Source organism: Aotus nancymaae, unplaced genomic scaffold, assembly GCF_030222135.1.
Source record: "Aotus nancymaae isolate 86718 unplaced genomic scaffold, 86718_ANA_hifiasm-v0.15.2.pri h1tg000062l, whole genome shotgun sequence".
In the NCBI taxonomy this organism is placed as follows: domain Eukaryota; kingdom Metazoa; phylum Chordata; class Mammalia; order Primates; family Aotidae; genus Aotus; species Aotus nancymaae.
This window is the reverse complement of record NW_026988476.1, coordinates 1,750,527-1,769,376: the sequence shown is the minus strand read 5'-3', so window position 1 is coordinate 1,769,376 and position 18,850 is coordinate 1,750,527. Positions and strand designations below refer to the sequence as shown.

At 37.9% G+C, this 18,850-nt stretch overlaps 1 protein-coding gene and 2 pseudogenes across 1 annotated transcript; 2 read left to right on the top strand and 1 right to left on the bottom strand.

Annotated features, from left to right (window-relative positions):
- The first annotated feature begins 863 nt into the window (after positions 1-863).
- Positions 864-10,770, top strand: DTD2 (D-aminoacyl-tRNA deacylase 2). Its single transcript, XM_012468569.2, has 3 exons — positions 864-1,008; positions 4,590-4,659; positions 9,176-10,770. Exons 1-3 carry the CDS (start codon positions 898-900, stop codon positions 9,499-9,501), a joined length of 507 nt encoding a protein of 168 aa, XP_012323992.1. The 5' UTR covers positions 864-897; the 3' UTR covers positions 9,502-10,770.
- Positions 10,771-14,416: 3,646 nt separating this feature from the next.
- On the top strand, positions 14,417-15,328 carry LOC110569137 (zinc finger protein 141-like; annotated as a pseudogene).
- Positions 15,329-17,024: 1,696 nt separating this feature from the next.
- LOC135270414 (ADP-ribosylation factor-like protein 2-binding protein) lies at positions 17,025-17,853 on the bottom strand (annotated as a pseudogene).
- Positions 17,854-18,850: the final 997 nt, after the last annotated feature.

The window sequence follows — 18,850 nt, the reverse complement described above, 5'->3', positions numbered from 1 at the left end:
GAATTTACATGATATGCATCAGAATAAGCTGTTTTATTTTTGTATTAGTACCGGGCTAACTTATTAACAATTATACTTTCTTGGACAAGACTATTTTTAACAAGGATATCTTCTAAAAAATGATCTAAAGAATGTGTATTCATATAGCACAGCAATACTTTGGTATATCAACACCATGATTTGAATTCATACAGCATACAAATACCTTTTCACAACTGTGGAATCAGAATGATTTATGGCATTTTCGAGAGAGGAGGCAGCATTTTTTATTGATTGGGATAAGGAAAAATTTGAAAGATGTGTATATAGACCTTTTAGTTCCATCTCTGCTTGCTTTCTGATTCGATTGTTTACTTACCTTCATAATAGGCATTAACATGAATTTAAATCAAGTAGATTTAAAATTTTTCAACAATTGGAACCTAAGCTTTCTGAGGTGAAAATTGTTTCTTAAAAGGTGTGTAGGAAAGAGATCTAACGAGTCTTTTCAATCATTTAAAAGTATACACAGGCCGGGCGTGGTGGCTCACGCCTGTAATCCAAGCACTTTGGAGGCCAAGGCGGGCGGATCACCTGAGGTCGGGAATTCAAGACTAGCCTGACCAACATGGTGAAACCCCGTCTTTAAAAAAAAAAAAAAAAAAAAAAAAAAAAGAGCGCCTGCTACAGACTCCGGAGGGTTCTGCGGAGATTAGCGCTACACCGGCCTCATGACCATACATCCGGGACATCAGAGACTTAGGCAGAGGCCCCGCCCCTAGTAGGCGGAGCCGCTGGGAGATTGGAGCAGTCCCTTCATCGCGCCGCGCCCCGCCCCATCTGCCCCGCCTGCGCGTCGTGGGTGGGGCTTGTGGCACGAGGCCTCGTACCTGTCCGGAAGCTGCGGGGGATTAAGCCATGGCTGAGGACAGCCGTATGCTGCAGGCCCGGGCGCTCCTGCAGCAGTGCCTGCACGCCCGGTTGCAAATTCGCCCAGCCGATGGGGACGCCGCGGCCCAGTGGGTGGAGGTAACGTCAGCCCGGCCGCTCTCGTTATCCTCCGGCGTGCGAAGCGGTTTTTTTCCGCGTTGTCTCGGTAACTCGTTTCCTCCGCGTCTCTCTCTGAGACCCGCGGTCCGGCCGCGGAGTTGCCAGGTCAGCCCGACGCTGCCCGCAGTGGCCTGCCTGGCTGCGCTTGCCTTTTCGGTCCTGCACCACCGTTCCCCAGCGCCAGTCGTAGCCCCCGAGAAGTGCGCGTTTCCCTGCTTGGGGGGACCACAGCGATATGAAACTGAGCTCGGTGGACTTCAGGCCTCATGTCCCAGACCACTTGAAGCTCGTGGCCTGTGGTGGTCAGGGGCAAGCTAGTAGGTCACGTTTGCTGCAAGAGTTCATGATCTGCTTTGACTTATTCTCCTCAGATCGTGTCGAATTCCTCCTTAGGTTGACTTGGTCTTAGCATAGAAATGAGATTACCTAAAAAAAAAAATTCTATTTCAAGAAACCTTTTTAAAATTTTGACCTATTTCCAACTGAGAAACAAAGACCATTACTCTTATAACAATGTTACATGTCATCAAACACATCTCTCCAAAGAATTTAAAACATTTATGTCACTGTGAGTTCCTTCAACTTTCATACATACTTTACTTTTTAAGACAGCCTGCCCCACTGCATACAAAAGCAAATAAAATTTTCTTTAAGGCCTCTCACATATTTTTGGAGTACACTGAAATGTAAGAAAAAAAGTTAGTTCATAATTAAGACTTTTGTAGGTACTCAGAAACTTCAGTGTAGCAAAATTTCATTCGCTCATCTTTTCTGTTGAATTCTGTCCTAGATCTAGCATTTCTTAAAACAATTTCAGTTATTATTTTATATTCATTTTATTTATTTATTTATTTTGAGACAGTCTTGCTCTGTCACCCAGGCTGGAGTGCAGTGGCAGGATCTCAGCTCACTGCAACCTCTGCCCCTACCCCCTACCCCGCCCCTGAGTTCAAACAATTTTCAAACTACAGGCGTGAGCTACCACGCCCAGCTAATTTTTGTATTTTTAGTAGAGACAGGGTTTTGCCATTTTGGCTAGGCTGGTCTCGAACTCCTGAACTCAGGTGAGCCACTTGCTTCAGCCTCCCAAAGTGCTGGGATTACAGGCCTGAGCTACTGCCCTTGGCCTACTTACTATTTTAAATAGTACCCGTGAACTGTATGATGTGTGAGCGATTATTCTAAAATCAGAATCGGTTCCCCTGAGCTAATTTGGAAATATAACCGTAGAAATTCCTGTATTCTTATCTCTTTCCTTTCCCAGAAATTCATTTTTCTTATTTCTTATTTTTGTCATGATTTTTTGTGAGGTCTTGATTTCTCTTCTTTATTTGAAATTTTATTCTTTTATTTTGCGATCTTATCTAAAGAATTAACTGGCCAGGCGCAATAATCCCAGCACTTTGGGAGGCCAGTGGATCACTTTAGGTCAGGAGTTCAAGACCAGCCTGGCCAACATGGTGAAATCCCATCTCTACTAAAAATACAAAAATTAGCCGGGCATCATGGCATGCACCTGTAATCCCAGGAGGCTAAAGCAGGAGAATTGCTTGAACCCAGGAGGCAGAGGTTGCAGTGAGCCGAGATCACGTCATTGCACTCCAGCCTGAACCACAGAGTGAGACCTCCTCTCAAAAATAAGTAAAAGAATTATCTATTTTTATAGCTGCCTCCAGACACCATAAATTCCAAACTATCAGTCATTTAGTTTCCTTCCATGCTTATTTATCTTCTTTATGTTCTTCAGGCTACATCTCCTTATGCAAAATCATGTGCATTTTATTGCAGGCATCCAAACTATCAGTTTGTGTTTATAAACTTAAAAACTATTTGAAAGGCTTTCCCTTTAACTCCTACACACATGACTAAATGAGTTTAAAGAGCTGACAAGTAATTTAGATGGTGAGAAAATGTAAGTTCTTTCCTCTTATGTCTTCTCTACCCTGCTCTGTTATTAAAAGTTCTTGTGTTTTTAGAAACAGCATTTTAATTGTCAAGATTTGAAGGTTATTTTCTTTGCTTGTTCTTAGTTTCATTCATTTAGAACTTTGCTGTCACAGACTTTTTTTTTTTTCCTGGTAAGTGAACTTTTTTAAAGGTACAGTGAGAATTCGCTGTGTTTTTCTATATATTTGAAATGTTTTATACCAAAGAAGTTATAAGGAGAGTGATTTTTGACTTGAAGAGAAGTCATAACTTAAGATCTATTATGGAATAAATGAAAGGCAAATACCTTAATGAGGAGATAATGTGGTAAGTGGAAAAGAACAGGTATCTTTCTGCAAATGATTAGGTATTTAATTCTGACATTGCATGTGTCCAAATATAAATATGCTTAAGATTTTGATTCATAATGAAAACAATACTAGTGGAGAGGCCTGTGACAGTAGTGCAAATATCTATAATAACTTGCCAGCTTCTTATGGGTATACAGTGGAGGCCCTTGCCTATTGTTTCAGTAGCACAATTGCATTTTTTAAAACTCACTTGTTTTCCAGGTAAATCAAGTGTGAGTGCAGAGCTGTATTTACATTTATCTAGAAAATTCTTTAGATAACTCATAGAGCCTGGAACATATAGTTGAATGATAATGTAATCAACAGATAAACTGAATCCGTATCATGTACAAAACAACCTGTAAAGTGCTTTAGAAGTTAAAATGTGAAATAAATTGTGCCTCTGCCCTTAAATTTATTTTACATACTCATTATAAAAACACTAATACAGCACTTACTATGAACCAGGCACTGTTTTTGAAGTACTTTACAAATATTAACTCATTCAATCGTCCTAATAGCTCCTGGAGTCAAGGTTAATTTACAGAATCAAAAAATCTGATGAGTCACTCAGGAGCAGAATCAAAGTCACTATTCAAGTGTCTCTTTTCTGTATAGTCTCTGTCCTACATGATCTAAGAAATATCCAAGTCATTATGTAAAACAATTAAGCCTATTTTCCTGATAACAACCAACCTTTTAATGTAGACCTTATTATCACAAATGCAATTTTCAAGTCCTAATCATGTTTATTTAAAGCATTAACAACAACAACAAATAATTGGACAGTTTCCTGGAGTTTATAGAAATAGAATCAGACCCTTATTTTCATTATCAGTAAGTAAGTGGATTAGGGGAACTAGAGATGATGTCAAAAGGCATCAGTCACATGTTGTTTATCAGCTGTATCTGGTATGTTAATTCACTAGGCATTGAGTAAATGGGGTCCATCAAACAAAATGTTTCTTAGTCTGTCAGCCTTCCTTACTGAGGAAATGGCTGGTTGATAGTCTTAATGATGTTGATTAGAAATAAATGTTTGAAGGTATAACTTGTCTTCACTCTTCTTGGCTGTATTTTAAACTTAATTTTTGAAAGAAATAACTGAGATGATTGGAACTTGAAAAATGTTTGTTTTTTCACGAGAAATCTTTTGTAAAGTTCATTTTCTGTGCTTTTAACCTCTCTGTCTATAGTATTAATAGCTGTGAAATTTTACTCATTTAGCCCTGTATCTTTGTAGATATCGTTGTAATCTGAGTTTACTGTGGTCATTTCTCATAGGTTCAGAGAGGATTGGTGATCTACGTGTGCTTTTTCAAGGGAGCTGATAAAGAACTTCTTCCCAAAATGGGTATGTGTTTGATTTTGCTTTCCTTTTTTTTTTTTTTTTTGAGACAGAGTCTCGCTCTGTCACCCAGACTGAAGTGCAGTGGCGTGATCTCGGCTCACTGCAACATCCGCCTCCCAGGTTCAAGTGATTCTCCTGCCTCAGCCTCCCAAGTAGCTGGGACTACAGGTGTGTACCACCACACCCAGCTAATTTTTTGTATTTTTAGTAGAAACAGGGTTTCACCATGTTAGCCAGGATGGTCTTGATCTCCTAACCTCGTGATCCGCCTGCGTTGGCCTCCCAAAGTGCTGGGATTACAGGCGTGAGCCACTGCGCCTGGCAAATTTTGTTTCCTTTTTCAGAGTGAGAGGCCAAGTGCAGTGGCTCACACCTGTAATCCCAGCACGTTAGGAGGCCTAGGCAGGTGAATTGCTTGAACCCAGGAATTGGAGGCCAGCTTGGGCAACATAGTAAGACCTCTTCCCTACAAAAAATACACATAAGTAGCCAGGTGTGGGGACCTGTGCCTATGGTCCTAGCTACTTAGGAGGTCGAGGCTGGAAGATTGCTTGAGACCAGGAGGTCGAGGCAGCAGTGAGCCAAGATGGCACTACTGCACTTCAACCTGGGCAACAGAGCAACAACCGTCTCAAAAAAAAAAAAAGGTGAGAAAGAATAGTAATAGACAAATGAACCAGAAGGGACAAGAAGCACAATCTTTTTTCCTCCCCTTTTATTTTTAAAATAATAATAACTTTACATACTTGTGGGATACAGAGTGATAGTTTTATACTGTATGTAATGTATAACAATCAAACCAGATAAGCATTAACCCAAACATTTGTTATTTGTGTTGTGAACACTTAAAATTCTTTCTTCTAGATTTTTGAAAGTATACAATTATAGTTAGCCATATTCATCCTACAGTGCTGCAGAACACCAGAACTCATTCCTCCTATCTAGCTATAATTTTGTATCCATTAACCAATCTCTGCCCATCCTAAGAAGCACAGTCTTAAATTGTGCTGATAAGTTATTAATTACTTAACTCTGTCAGCTGTTTTTGGCTTTAGCTATTTGCTTGTTTCAAAGTTTAAAGTAAGCAAGTATGGTGGAATTCTTTTGAAGCATCTGCAGCATTTCAGATGACTTACAAATTGATGTAGAAGAGTGTACACACATACACATACATGCAATACACTTCAGCCAAGGATACAGAAACTTCTTGGAAATAGGGTGGTCACATAGGGAGAAACAGATGCTGCATTTCTTAATATAGTTTCCTTTATCCCCCAGGGTCCCTAACAGAGGCAGTAGATGATGTAGTATATACAAGATGTGGGTCTCATCAAATCTGGACAACTCAAGCTTATATCATTATTATGGAAGAATTTACATTAGCCATGTATGCACTTCTTTGTGGAAATAAGTATAGATATAAGGTTCTCTTGGATCTTGAGCCAAATTCAGTGTCATCATAGCTACACCTCCTCCAAGGACATAGAAAACAGAGTCAATGTTCAGTGGTCTCTGAACAATAATTTATCTACCTGCAGCTTTCTAGTTTCCTGGACAGGCGATAGCACTGGACAGTGATATATATATATATACACACTGTCTCACATGGCTATAGCATTTCATGTGATAATTCTGTAGGTTCAGATATACCAAATCAAATCATATACCCTCTGAAGACCGTATTTGGATATAACGATTATGTCCAAAAACAAACAGACATACAAACCTGAAAGAAAAGAAGGTATCCTTAAAGTTGGGAACAGGTTGTATTCTCCTCAATAGTAAAGGACAGCATCCATTACTTGGATTAATAAGAAATATTAATTATGCAAATGGGCAGTTGAAGCTTACAGAAGTTAACCTAGAAGAGCATCAAGGGCAAATAGGGCAATGAGGAAGAGCTTGGACATAAAGCTAAAACTCCTAGAGGGAATTTTATACTGATATATCAAACATGTCTGACAACTTTGTCAAAAGATGAAAACCAGATTTAGGAGACTTTGATAGGTAAGAATAGGAAGCCAGTAACTGCAATAGTTTGAAATTTGAATCCAGAAGATAATAAGGAACCTTTGAAGGGTTAAGAACATAATGTTCTGGTCTGAAGAAGAAAGTAAAAAATGAAAAACAAAGAACATAATGTAATGAGGACTCCTATTATAGAGAAGAATTTGTCCGATCCTAATGCTAGAGTGTTAGACATTCTGTCCACTTTCCTAAATTAATATTTTGCCTTGGATTAAATGTTTTTGGGCCATAAAAAATGTAGAAATCTTCAAAAACAGGAAGAAAGTTTTTGTCATTCCGACTTAAGATTGACTTCCTAAAGTTGTCTTACGGAGTCTCAAATGGTTCTTCAGCATAATAGGATGAAATATGCCTACCACATCCAAACTGCATGTTTTTTTTTAGTGATTAAATCCTGTGTGCTTCTGTATCTGTCTTTGTGAGTTAACTTTAAATATATGCATAAGATTGTGGTGAATTTAAAACACCAAGGAATTCCACCCTAACTCTTGTAGCGGATAGTCTAACAATATCTAACATGATTTTTTCTATCATGATTCTCAGTAAAGAAATATATGATTCTAAGAATCACATTCTGCTCATTTGAATTGTAAGCAAAATAAGTGCATCTATTATTGATAGCATTAGCTTGTACTTTCCTCTATTCCAGTAGGCTAAGTAAGTCAACGTGATAGGATTCTCTTAAATTTCACCTCGTATTTTTTACATAGATTCAGATATTTCCAATCAAAGCATATATCCCTTGAGAATATATTAATCAGTTATGTCTATAAAATCCAAAATAGCATAGCTAACATAGAGATGTGTAGAATCTTCCTCAATTCATCTTCAGTATAATTGGACTGAGGGCCAGAGACCTGTCTAAGCTTAACATCCCATATACATCATTAGAGATACTTGACTGATAACCTGTTTTAGGATATTTGAGTTTCCAACATGCCATTAATTCATTATCTCATTTTAATTCTACTTACTGGTTCTACATTGTATTTATGTACATACTGATATTTGTATACCAACAGCATTAACTGAATTCTCAGTTATAGCCAGTAGAGGGAGGTACGTGGAAATATAATATATTATAGCATTACCTCTCAAGCCTGTTATTTCAAAATTGCCTACTTAACTCTGTCACTAGCCTGAGGCCTAGAGAGCTAGATAGTGATTTCCAGTGCAGTGTAGTGCTCTGGAGAGTTAAGTTTCCTTACAGGCAGTCAATAAAGACTGCTGGCTAAGCAGCAAAGTCCTATTTGTAATAGAGAAAAACTAGAGATATTTAAAAATAAATGTTAGTTAAGTGAAAATTGATGATGCTTAATGCCTAGCTTAGGAATTCATTTGAGAGTTCACCTTGGCAGATATTTACCAGTTTAATTCTGTGATTTGTAGAGAGAGGCAACCACATGAATATTTACTACAGACTCTCTATTAATTAAAACCATTAACTACCCCAACAGAAAACATGCCTTTTAAATCCTAATTTGAGGGCAGGTGTCTTGAGGTTTGTATAGTTCCTTCTACCATTTGTCCTCTCAGGACTATTCTTTGCAAACAGAAGTCATTTATACACCTTTATAGAGGTAGGGAGACCCTAAGTCTTTTTATATTAGACACTTCTTTTGCTTACTGTTTTGAAAATGGTTAATGTTAAGGTATAAAGGTTTTCTAACTTTAGGCTTTTAGCTATACATGGATACTTACGGTGGTTTCAACACTTTTTATTAACTATAAGAAATATCATAAATGCTATAAAAATAATATCACATTTTTATATGTATATGAAGATAGTATAGGTAGCGTTATATCTTTTTATTTACTTTTTCAGTTGTACTAATGAATTTCTGATGATTCCTGCTTTCACCTTTACCCTTCTCTCATGGGTTATATTAATAAAATGATTAGTCCATATATTTATAAAATGATTAGCCATGTTAATATTGCCTTTAAGGTTACTAAACAACAAAATTAAGTGGTTTATAATGGGATTGAACCAGGAACCTTTGTCTCCGCTTAAAAGTCTTGGCAGCTAAGTTTAAAATAGTAACTGCACTAAAATTTTTATTTGATATCCTACTATAAAGCACAATTTGGTGTGAGGAGGATTTATCCTCATCTTTTTCTGTGGAATTTACTTATGAAATAAAAGGAACAGGAAGGTAAATATTTTCATGTATTCCCCCAGGAGAACAATATTTGAGGTTCCAGTGTAAAGTTAATTTTTTAGACCTTTCTGGATGAATTTATTGTTAGGTGATCTTAACTGCCAAGTCAGATTTAAAATATCATACCATTTTCTGCATGAAATTTGCCTTATTTTTCATGCTTAGATTATTTAGCTTAGTGAAGCAGTATTTTAAATCTAGAGACTTAGGGTTAGAAGCATGAGCTGACAAACTGAATTTTAAACATGAAATTTGCTAATTAAAAACTTGATGATTTTCTTCATCTTTGTTTTTCACTTTAAGATGTTTTGCCTTTCTTCCTCACCCAGTTAATACACTGTTAAATGTGAAATTAAGTGAAACAGAAAATGGCAAGCAAGTCTCTATATTGGATCTACCTGGCAACATTCTTATCATCCCTCAAGCTACCCTTGGAGGAAGACTAAAAGGAAGAAACATGCAATATCACTCTAACTCTGGAAAAGAAGAAGGGTTTGAACTTTACTCTCAATTTGTTACTCTGTGTGAAAAAGAAGTAGCTGCTAATAGCAAGTGTGCTGAAGCTGGGGTTGTAGTGGAACACGGCACTTACGGGAATAGGCAGGTGTTAAAGCTAGACACCAACGGACCATACACACACTTAATTGAGTTTTGAAAATGAAAACCTAGTTTCTATAGCTGTTTTCTGATATGAAATGATCTAAAGTATAATTAGATTTTATTCCCCTTCATCTTGAATATACTAATCTTCAGCATTTTTGGATAAGAAAATCTTGGGTTTCATATATAATTCTATAACCTGCTAATCAGATGACTTTGCCAAGTCACCTAAACTCTGGATCTCAGTCGCCTTTTGTCCTACATTCCTCTACCCTTCTACTTGAAAATTTGAAATATGCTGTGTATTCACTTCATAGTTATTAAGGAAATGTTCTTAATTGTGTTTTGTTTTGTTTTGTTTGAGATAGAGTTTTGCTCTCGTTGCCCAGGCTGGAATGCAATGGCGCGATCTCAGCTCACCACAACCTCTACCTCCCAGATTTAAGCAATTTTCCTGCCTCAGCCTCTTGAGTAGCTGAGATTATAGGCATGCACCACCACGCCTGGCTAATTTTGTATTTTTAGTAGAGACGAGGTTTCTCCATGTTGGTCAGGCTGGTCTTGAACTGCCAGCCTCAGGTGACCCGCCCACCTCGGCCTCCCAAAGTGCTAGGATTACAGGCATGAGCTGCTGCACCCAGCCTTCTTAATTGTTTTTAAAAGATTATGTACAGTTTTAGCATTTTGCAATGAAGAAATTCATGCAAATAAGAAAAACATTTCTTATACCATCAAATTTGTATAGCATGTAATAAAAATAACTATTTCTATTAAAATTAGGTAAACTTCAGTACAACCCAATTATAAGTTTGTTAATTTTATTTACTATTGCAGTTTTCTGTATTTCCATATGTGATTCACTATTTCTTTTAATAATACACATGCAAATGTAATATAGACCTCCTCCAATCATCCTGTCCCACAACACCCCCAAGTGAAGGTGGCTGTTTACAAGCCAGAAAGAAAGTAGTCACCAGAAACAGACCATGCTGACACCTTGATCTTGAACTTCTAACAACCAGAACTGTGAGGAAATAAACTTGTGTTGTTTAAACCACCCAGTCCTATGTTATTTTGTTAGGGCAGTCTGAGCTATGACAGTGATATAAGATAGACAGCTAGTAAGGTAAACTTTTCAAAGGCAAGAGAGGAAGATATATAAGAAATTGAAAGAATAATTAAGTCAGTAAGAGGTAATATTCAGTTTTGGCAAACTCCTCTGACTTGATTTGAAAAAGTTTTTTTTTTTTTTTTAAGAGTAAAAACCAGATAATTCTAATTGACAAAAAAGGTAAATAAATAAACATCTAAGTAGCTGCTGAAATTTTTGTTGTGTCTTATGGTTTCTTTAGGTCTGTCTTCCTAACATACTTAAAATTTTTATCATGAAAAAATTCTGTTTTCTCTATACCCTTCCTGTACTATTCTATTTTGGAACTAGAGAATCAATAACTGGCTTAGTAATAAGCTCATTGTCCTTAACTTTTGCTTTATTGATTCATGATACACTTATTGAAATGTAATAAACTATTCATAAACTTGCAAACTCCAATTGTCTCAAAGCTTCTCCAAAGAGGTATGTATGTCTTTCAAAAAGATTATGTTAGCTATTTTAAACCATTTTGATTTTATTTGTAGGTGAAATGCTGACTCATAGCCCTTGATTGCTGTTTTAGAGTTTATGCAATCCTCTCTAAAAAATGTTTTTGAGGTACTACATCAAGTGTTATTAAGCAGAAGGTGATAGCCATCTTTGCTTAATTTCCAGGGACGCTACAGCAAGGGAAAAGGCAAATGAAGTCGTGGATATGAAAATAACTATACCTTGGTTTTTTGTAGCTCTTCCAGCCCAATGTGTTCAAAGAATCTTCAATAGATATTTTACTTTCACAGTATATGTATGATGAGGATAGCACTGTGAAAAGTAAGACAATGCTTAAGGAATTTTCCCAAGGTCACACAAGGGGGAGGACTAATTTCTATTTTCTTGACTTTCTTGTAGTGAGAGTTGTTAAAAATTGAAATTGATCTTGATAAAGACTTAGCATCTCTCAATTTGGAACACTTGAGAAAGAATAGCCAATAAATTGGTTTATCTACTAAATTAGGAGCAGACAGGGCTGAACCTAATTTAGGTGCTTTCTGCCTCTGTTTTTCTAAGATTCTAGAATCTTTCAAATAGAATATCTAAATACAGGTACTATTTTATCTGCCAATTTAGAAACCTCTGGATTCAATTATAGAAAACATTGTGTATAAGACACAATGGATATGGTTTAATAGCTTGAGTACCTTCATATAAAGTAAAATCAATATACTTTTACCATTCTTTCATGAGTTCAAGTCATAAAATAAAGTTTACCATTTATGAATAATATCTATACTAATGATGATTTCTTGACTCCATAATGAAAACTTATCAATATTATAAAATCCTTTGTGCCACTTATTTTAGAAAAGAAATCACATTGATGTTATAATAGAACAGTGTCATGTCAGATTTTTACTATCTGTGATTAACATTGCAGAGGACCTGATTTCTTATATTATAGTTAAATATATAGCAAAAAAAGATAATGAAATGCCAATTTACTTAGAAGTGTCTTGGCTATTAATTTATTGAAATAAGGCTAGTTTCTTAAAGGGAAGAACTACTAGAAAAGTAACATTTTCATTCTGAAGTCATCCCTTGGTAATGACTTTAAACAGTTATTTTGGTGGTGTCATAATTATTCTCCCTACCTCCTGTTTCTCCTATGCCTATTCCTTTTCTGCAGACCATCTCCAAGGTCACATTCCCAGAACGTCTTTCTCTATGATATTCTACTTCTTAGAAACTTTTATAACTCCTGTTTATCTACAGGACAAAGTCTAATCTTCTGAGGTTGGTATCAATGTTCTCTATGCTCCTTACGAGTGAATGAAATAACTCAGGGCGAACTGTAGAGGACTAAAATCAAAATCTTATGAAATAACATGTAAAGAAAGGGCAAATTATGAGAGGCCAGAGGAGAAGATAGAGAGTCAGAGAGAACCAGAAAAGCGCATTGTTAAGCACATTGACTCAAGATGTAAACAGTGACAAAGTCAATGCTAAATAACAAAGAAAAATTGGATGCAATTAAATGTTTTCACAGCATACAGGGAAGTGGGGTATTTGCAACAGTAGAGTTTCTTAATAATTTGTCCTGGGGTGGAATGTCTCAAAGTGTGTCCATGTACTGGAATCACCTGGGGAGCCTGTTAAGATGCAGTTTTCTGGGACCATCCCAAACATGCTAAATTAGAATCGCAGGAGTTAAAATCTATCTAGTCACCAGTCTCCCCCGAGGATGATTTTGGTGTACACTGGACTCCCAGAACCACTGTTACCCAGAATGAAGCCCAGACTTCTAAGGCTGGTATCATCGTTTATAATGTGGCTCCAGCTCACCTTTCTCACCTTTTCTCCCGCTACTCCCCTATAAAAATTCTCCAGTATAGCTCTATTTGTATTTTTCTTTTCTTTTTTTTTTTTTTTGAAACAGAGTTTCATTCTTGTTGCCCAGGCTGGAGTGCAATGGTGCAATCTTGGCTTAGCGCAACCTCCACCTCCAGGGTTGAAGTAATTCTCTTAGCTTCCCCAGTACCTGGGATTATAGGTGTATGCCACCACGCCTGCTTAATTTTGTATTTTTAGTAGAGACAGGGTTTCTCCATGTTGGTCAGGATGGTCTCGAACTCCTAACCTCAGGAGATCCGCCCCTTTGCCTCCCAAAGTGCTGGGATTACAGGCGTGAACCACTGTGCCCAGCCTATTTTGTATTTTTCTTAGATCATGCCCTTCTCTAACTTGCTCTTTTCTCTACTCTAAATCCATCATTACTCAGTGTCTTCTGACCCCATAATTTCTTCTGCCTCTACCACCTTTGGCATTATGATTGTGCCACTCTTGATACTTGTGATGTATTTTATATGATTAAGTTAATCATATAACTTTAATTTTTTATATTAATATGTCGACTGCAATAGTATAATATTGGGCATAGACAGTATAATGGTAGGCAGAGATAGTACAGTGTGTTAGTGTACATAATACAGTGTGTTTACACTATACTGTATCTGCCTACCATTATATTGTCTAAGCCCTATCTCTACTAAAAATACAAAACTTAGCTGGGCATGGTGGCAGGCATCTATAATCCCAGCTACTCAGAAGGCTGAGGTAGGACAATCACTTGAACCTGGGAGGTAGAGGTAGCACTGAGCCAAGATCACGCCACTGCACTCCAGCCTGGGCGACAGAGCAATACTCTGTCTCAAAATAAGAAAAGGAAAAAAACCTGTATTTGAGTCTTTTCATAAAGCAAACTTTTTTTTTTCTTGCAAAACACCTTAAATTTTACTCGTGGTACAAAAATATTTAATAAGTGACAGATCAGTACAGAAAAACAGAGAGCTTACAGCTTTTCCTTTAAAACCAGAATGGCCAAGTGAAAAGTCAGTACAGATTCTTATTTTTACTATTAAAAAAAATCAAAGGGACACACTGGGAATTGGACTACTATGTTTTTTTCTTTCTAGAGATGACATACATATTTTCTGATAGGTAATCTAACACACATTGCACTACACCAAAGCAGACAAACAGCCAGTAAAGCTGTGTTCTACCTGCTACTCATGCTGGGCTGGACAGTGGAACACCATCTTGGTAGGAGAGATTTTGACAGGAAAAAACTGCAGTCCCTACCTAATCCAGAGAACCTAACAAACTGGTTTATACAGAAAGGATTTTCAGCAAACATGCAAGCACACTAACATGCTATAAGAATATGTTTTAGTTTATTTCTAGTACACTGCATACATTCATCGGTGCCTAGTAACATAGGAACGAACGCCAATGTAGAAAGCATTTTTGCCTTCACAGCACTAACACCTAAAAAGCTCACAGCATATAATACTTTGATCTTTTACATGGATAATCATGGAAGTTCCAAGATCACATCCACTAGGTTAACATGAGTATTCATCTATAAAAAATTTTTTTTTTCAAAAATAATGCTTGGCCTTTGTCTCTCTTGAGCTAGAGTGCGGGCTTCACTGCCCTGTATCCTTCGCTCCAGGAGGTCTAGATGATTCTGCCACAGACTCGGTCGCTCTGTGACCTGCTGGCATTGGGTAATTTATAGCTAAGACTCCAGGACACCCCTGAAAACAAGAAATGGAACTCTTAACATTCAGGGATGTGGCCATAGAATTCTCTCCAGAGGAGTGGAAATGCCTGGACCCTGGCCAGCAGAATTTATATAGAGATGTGACGTTGGAGAACTACAGAAACCTGGTCTCCCTGGGTGTTGCTATCTCTAATCAGACCTGGTCACCTGTCTGGAGCAAAGAAAAGAGCTCTACAATGTGAAGATACATGAGACAGTAGCCAGACCCCCAAGTATGTGGGAGTGAATGAAGGAGATGACACAGGCAAGAGGACCAAAGGTCAAGAAGGAAGCCAGGCCTTAAAATGTAGTTTGGGAAGCTCTGCTCCAATGAAAATAATTTCTGAAAAGGTTGCATTTTTTTTTTCATATTCACAGATAGGGACATCTTCTGTCTCATGCTCTTAAATCTTTTAAGAATTTTTTTTCTTTAGTGATCTACCTTCAAGGTTACAGTGAGAGCCAATATCCACTTTATCATTTACAAAGGACTGCATGATCTGACTGCTATTCCATTGTTTTTGCAGACATAGGAATATTTGTATTTTTGAGGAGCTCTGTGTTAGCATATCTTTTTCAGGACATATTGGGATTTGGGTTCAGAAATCCCAGGAACACCAGAGACTGATGTTGCATCTTTCTGCTTAGTAATTTTGAATCCTATAGAGGTTACAAATGTGATTCTACAAAATTTCTTACTCAGCAATTTTATTAGAACAATAAGCATTTTTCTAAATATGAAAAAATGTAGTATTTTACTTTGAAATGTTGTTTTAGTATAAACTGAGATTTGTAATTCAAACTCTCTATGTGCAGATTATCAAATTATAGCTTAAAGAATGGTTGTCCAACCTTTTGGCTTCCCCAGCCACATTGGAAGAAGAAATATTGTCTTGGCCATACATAAAATACACTAACACTCATGATAGCTGATAAGCTAACAAAAAAAGGGGAAAAGGGGGGGTTCATGCACAGTTTTCATGACATTCGTCACCACAGATAAGCAAAAAAGTCCTTTTCAAAGGAAATAAAGTATTAGTACCTTGAAGAAGTATCTTCAGCCCCCATGTTCATTGTAGTATTGTTTACATAGACACAGAGAGGAATATTATTCAGCCATAAGAGAGAAGGAAATCTAGCTATTTACAACACAGATAGACCTGGAGGACATTATGCTAAATGAAATAAGCATAATGGTTGGTTGGACATGGCTGGTTGAAACTATCTACTCACCTTCTAGATTTTTTAAATGCCCTGTGTCATTAATGAGCTTAGAAGATTGCTAAGCATATATTAAGCCATCTATTCTCTTATTTTTTAATAACTATTATCTTATAATTTTGTCTTTTTTAGTAGGGAGCCTGCTGGGACTGTGTCACTGAGACATATCTATATATATAAATGTGTAAGGTGATACACATACACACACCTATATAATTTGTATATGTGTATAGTCAGTTCTTAACATTGATAGGTTCTTGGAAGCTGTAATTGTAAATGAATCAACATATCACTTAAGAAAACAAATTTTACCATAGTTTAATTGATACAAACAAAAGATATGTGAATGGCATATAGCAATGTTGTTTCATTTAAAAATGCAGTTTTCAAGAACCTATTTTGAGCATTAAGTGAGGATGTACTATATGCCTGTGTTTGTGTGACATGGATTTTTTCGGATAAATAAAAATTGTATAACTATAAAAAAGTGCTTAAAAGAGACTTCTAGAAACAGTAGGGACTAAATCAGAACCAGAACACAGTGACACTAGGACTGGAAATGTTAGAACTAGGGGTGGCTTTTCAAGTGGAGCTTTTATGCAGAGGACGTCTCTTTCTGTTGATCCCTACAGCCAAGACAAGCTGTAATCACAGGAGATTCCGTAATCACAGGAGATTCCAAAATCTCAAGATAAGCTACAGTAACACCCTAGATAAATAGGAACCCCACTGAGGCTGAAGTACTGAAACCATGACCCATGTGAAAAAGGAGTGCAAGTGCACAGAAAGATTCATGCCGAGCCTGCTGGGACAGGGGGTGGTGATGGTGGGTTAGTCCACACTCATACACTAGCATGTATGCTAGGGGAAGGGCCCTCCCCTAGGTGGAGTGCCTGACATGGGCTCACTCCAGAAGCGTGTGACTCAGATGCTCCTGAGAGAGGTGTCTACTTGAGGAGGAGAGGAGTACTATGGTAAATGAATTCAAGAAGGTGTTTCAGGAGAAATAGGTCCAGGAGGGGTTAGGTCATTTTGGTTTTGACCTATCAATACTTAACATACACCAAGAGTTACATAACAGAGTCAGTCTTTTTAAGATGTATTCTGTCATCATGAGCTGAGCCTATTGGGCAGGTGACATCCAGAATCATCCCATTCATTGGCTGGAGGCAAGACCTAGTGCCGCAGATTGTTTGGGGAAGCTGGCACAGATGATGATTTGCACAACGATGTCATCACTAAGCCACTGCTTAAATCCAGTCCTCGGCCTTCTTTTTCTGCTCTGTAGTCCAAAACATTTCTTTAAAAGCCTGAAAATCTGTAAAGGTGAGCAGCACGTCGAATATGTCACCACCACTTTATGGTGCCGTAATGTTGTGGTGAAAGCTGCCATGTTGAATCCAGGAATTCGCTCCAGCAGCTTCAAAATATTTTTCTAACAGAGAAATGTATTCATTAAAAACAGGGCTGGGTGCGGTGGCTCACGCCTGTAATCCCAACACTTTGGGAGGCCGAGACGGGTGGATCACGAGATCAAGAGATCGAGACCATCCTGGTCAACATGGTGAAACCCCGTCTCTACTAAAAATACAAAAAATTAGCTGGGCATGGTGGCTCGTACCTGTAATCCCAGCTACTCAGGAGGCTGAGGCAGGAGAATTGCCTGAACCCAGGAGGCGGAGGTCGCGGTGAGCCGAGATTGCGCCATTTCACTCCAGCCTGGTAACAAGAGCGAAACTCCATCTCAAAAAAAAAAAAAAAAAAAAAAAAAAAAAAAAAAAAAAAAAAAAAAAAAAAAAACAGGTGTGTAAGTGAGTTTATTCTCTTCCGTGTCTTCAAACTCCAGGTAGTACTTGTCCATGAAATTTCTCTGTAATCACGGGAACTCATCATCCATGATAATGTCCTCTAAATATCCAACCACAGCATCAAATTCTGCATCAGAAGCGGAGGAGAAAGCCAGCGCAAAGCTCTTCTTCTTCTAAGGCGTCCATCGCCCCCGCCCCGCGTAGGCTCCTACCCTCGACCGCGGCCCAACCCACAAGCAGGGCGCGGCAGCCGGCCAGGTTAAGGCCTCGCAGCCAAGGCCGCGGCCGCTCACTGCCCAGTAGGGTCAGCGCCTGCGCGCCAGGCCTGTCCCTGGGTACCCGGCTGCGACCACGCGCCAGCCCGGCCTCTAGGCCCCGCCTGGCCCTCTGTGGTCGCCGATGCCGCCGCAGGTCCAGGCCTCGGTGACTGCTCTAAAGTAAACTTTTTATGACACAAAAATGTCTTAATTTATTTGGTTTACAAATCTGAATTTTGATGAAACAAGCTTTATTAAAGCCCTTCTATATTTAATCACAAAATAAAGCAGTTATGTGGGATACATCACAAATAGCCAACTTTGAGATAAATATGACTCTACTTCTTTTTACTGGACTTTTCCATGTGAATGAATTCTTCACACTGGGTTAGTCAGCATTTTTCTCTAAAGAAACTTAATAAAATTTGACCTATTACATCAGCCTTTTATCTGAATGTGAAAAGAAGAATTTATGTGGAGAACGCACCACACCCTGTATAACAGTATCTGAGAACCATTAGCAATTACTGCTATAAACATTTGAGATTGGGAAAGTAATTGTGGGCTTTTTTTTTTTTTTTTTTTAAAGAGAAGGTATGGAATTTTTTTAGAAAATGTCTGATCATACTAGCAAAAATGTAATCCTTGGCTCCAACTTTCAGATACTGTTACTTCAGCGTTGTACTAATGTAGACAGGCTAAGATCACTTTCTATTCCTGGCATTCTTCTGATTTCCTTAGCAGCCCCAAGGTATGTCTATGAGCAAACATGATCTTTAAAGTTTAGTCTGCTCAATGCCTGCATTATCTTTTCTTCTGATTATATTCGGAAAGTCCTCAGGGCTTTTATTTCTTTTCTTTTCTTTTCTTTTCTTTTTTTTTTTGAGACACAGTCTTGCTGTTGCCCAGGCTTGAGTGACCTCGGT

Coding starts and splice junctions, on each gene's coding strand:
- DTD2 (XM_012468569.2), top strand. CDS start 898: ATGGCTGAGGACAGCCGTATGCTGCAGGCCCGGGCGCTCCTGCAGCAG. Junction 1,009..4,589: donor CCGCGGCCCAGTGGGTGGAG/GTAACGTCAGCC, acceptor CATTTCTCATAG/GTTCAGAGAGGATTGGTGAT. Junction 4,660..9,175: donor AGAACTTCTTCCCAAAATGG/GTATGTGTTTGA, acceptor TTCCTCACCCAG/TTAATACACTGTTAAATGTG.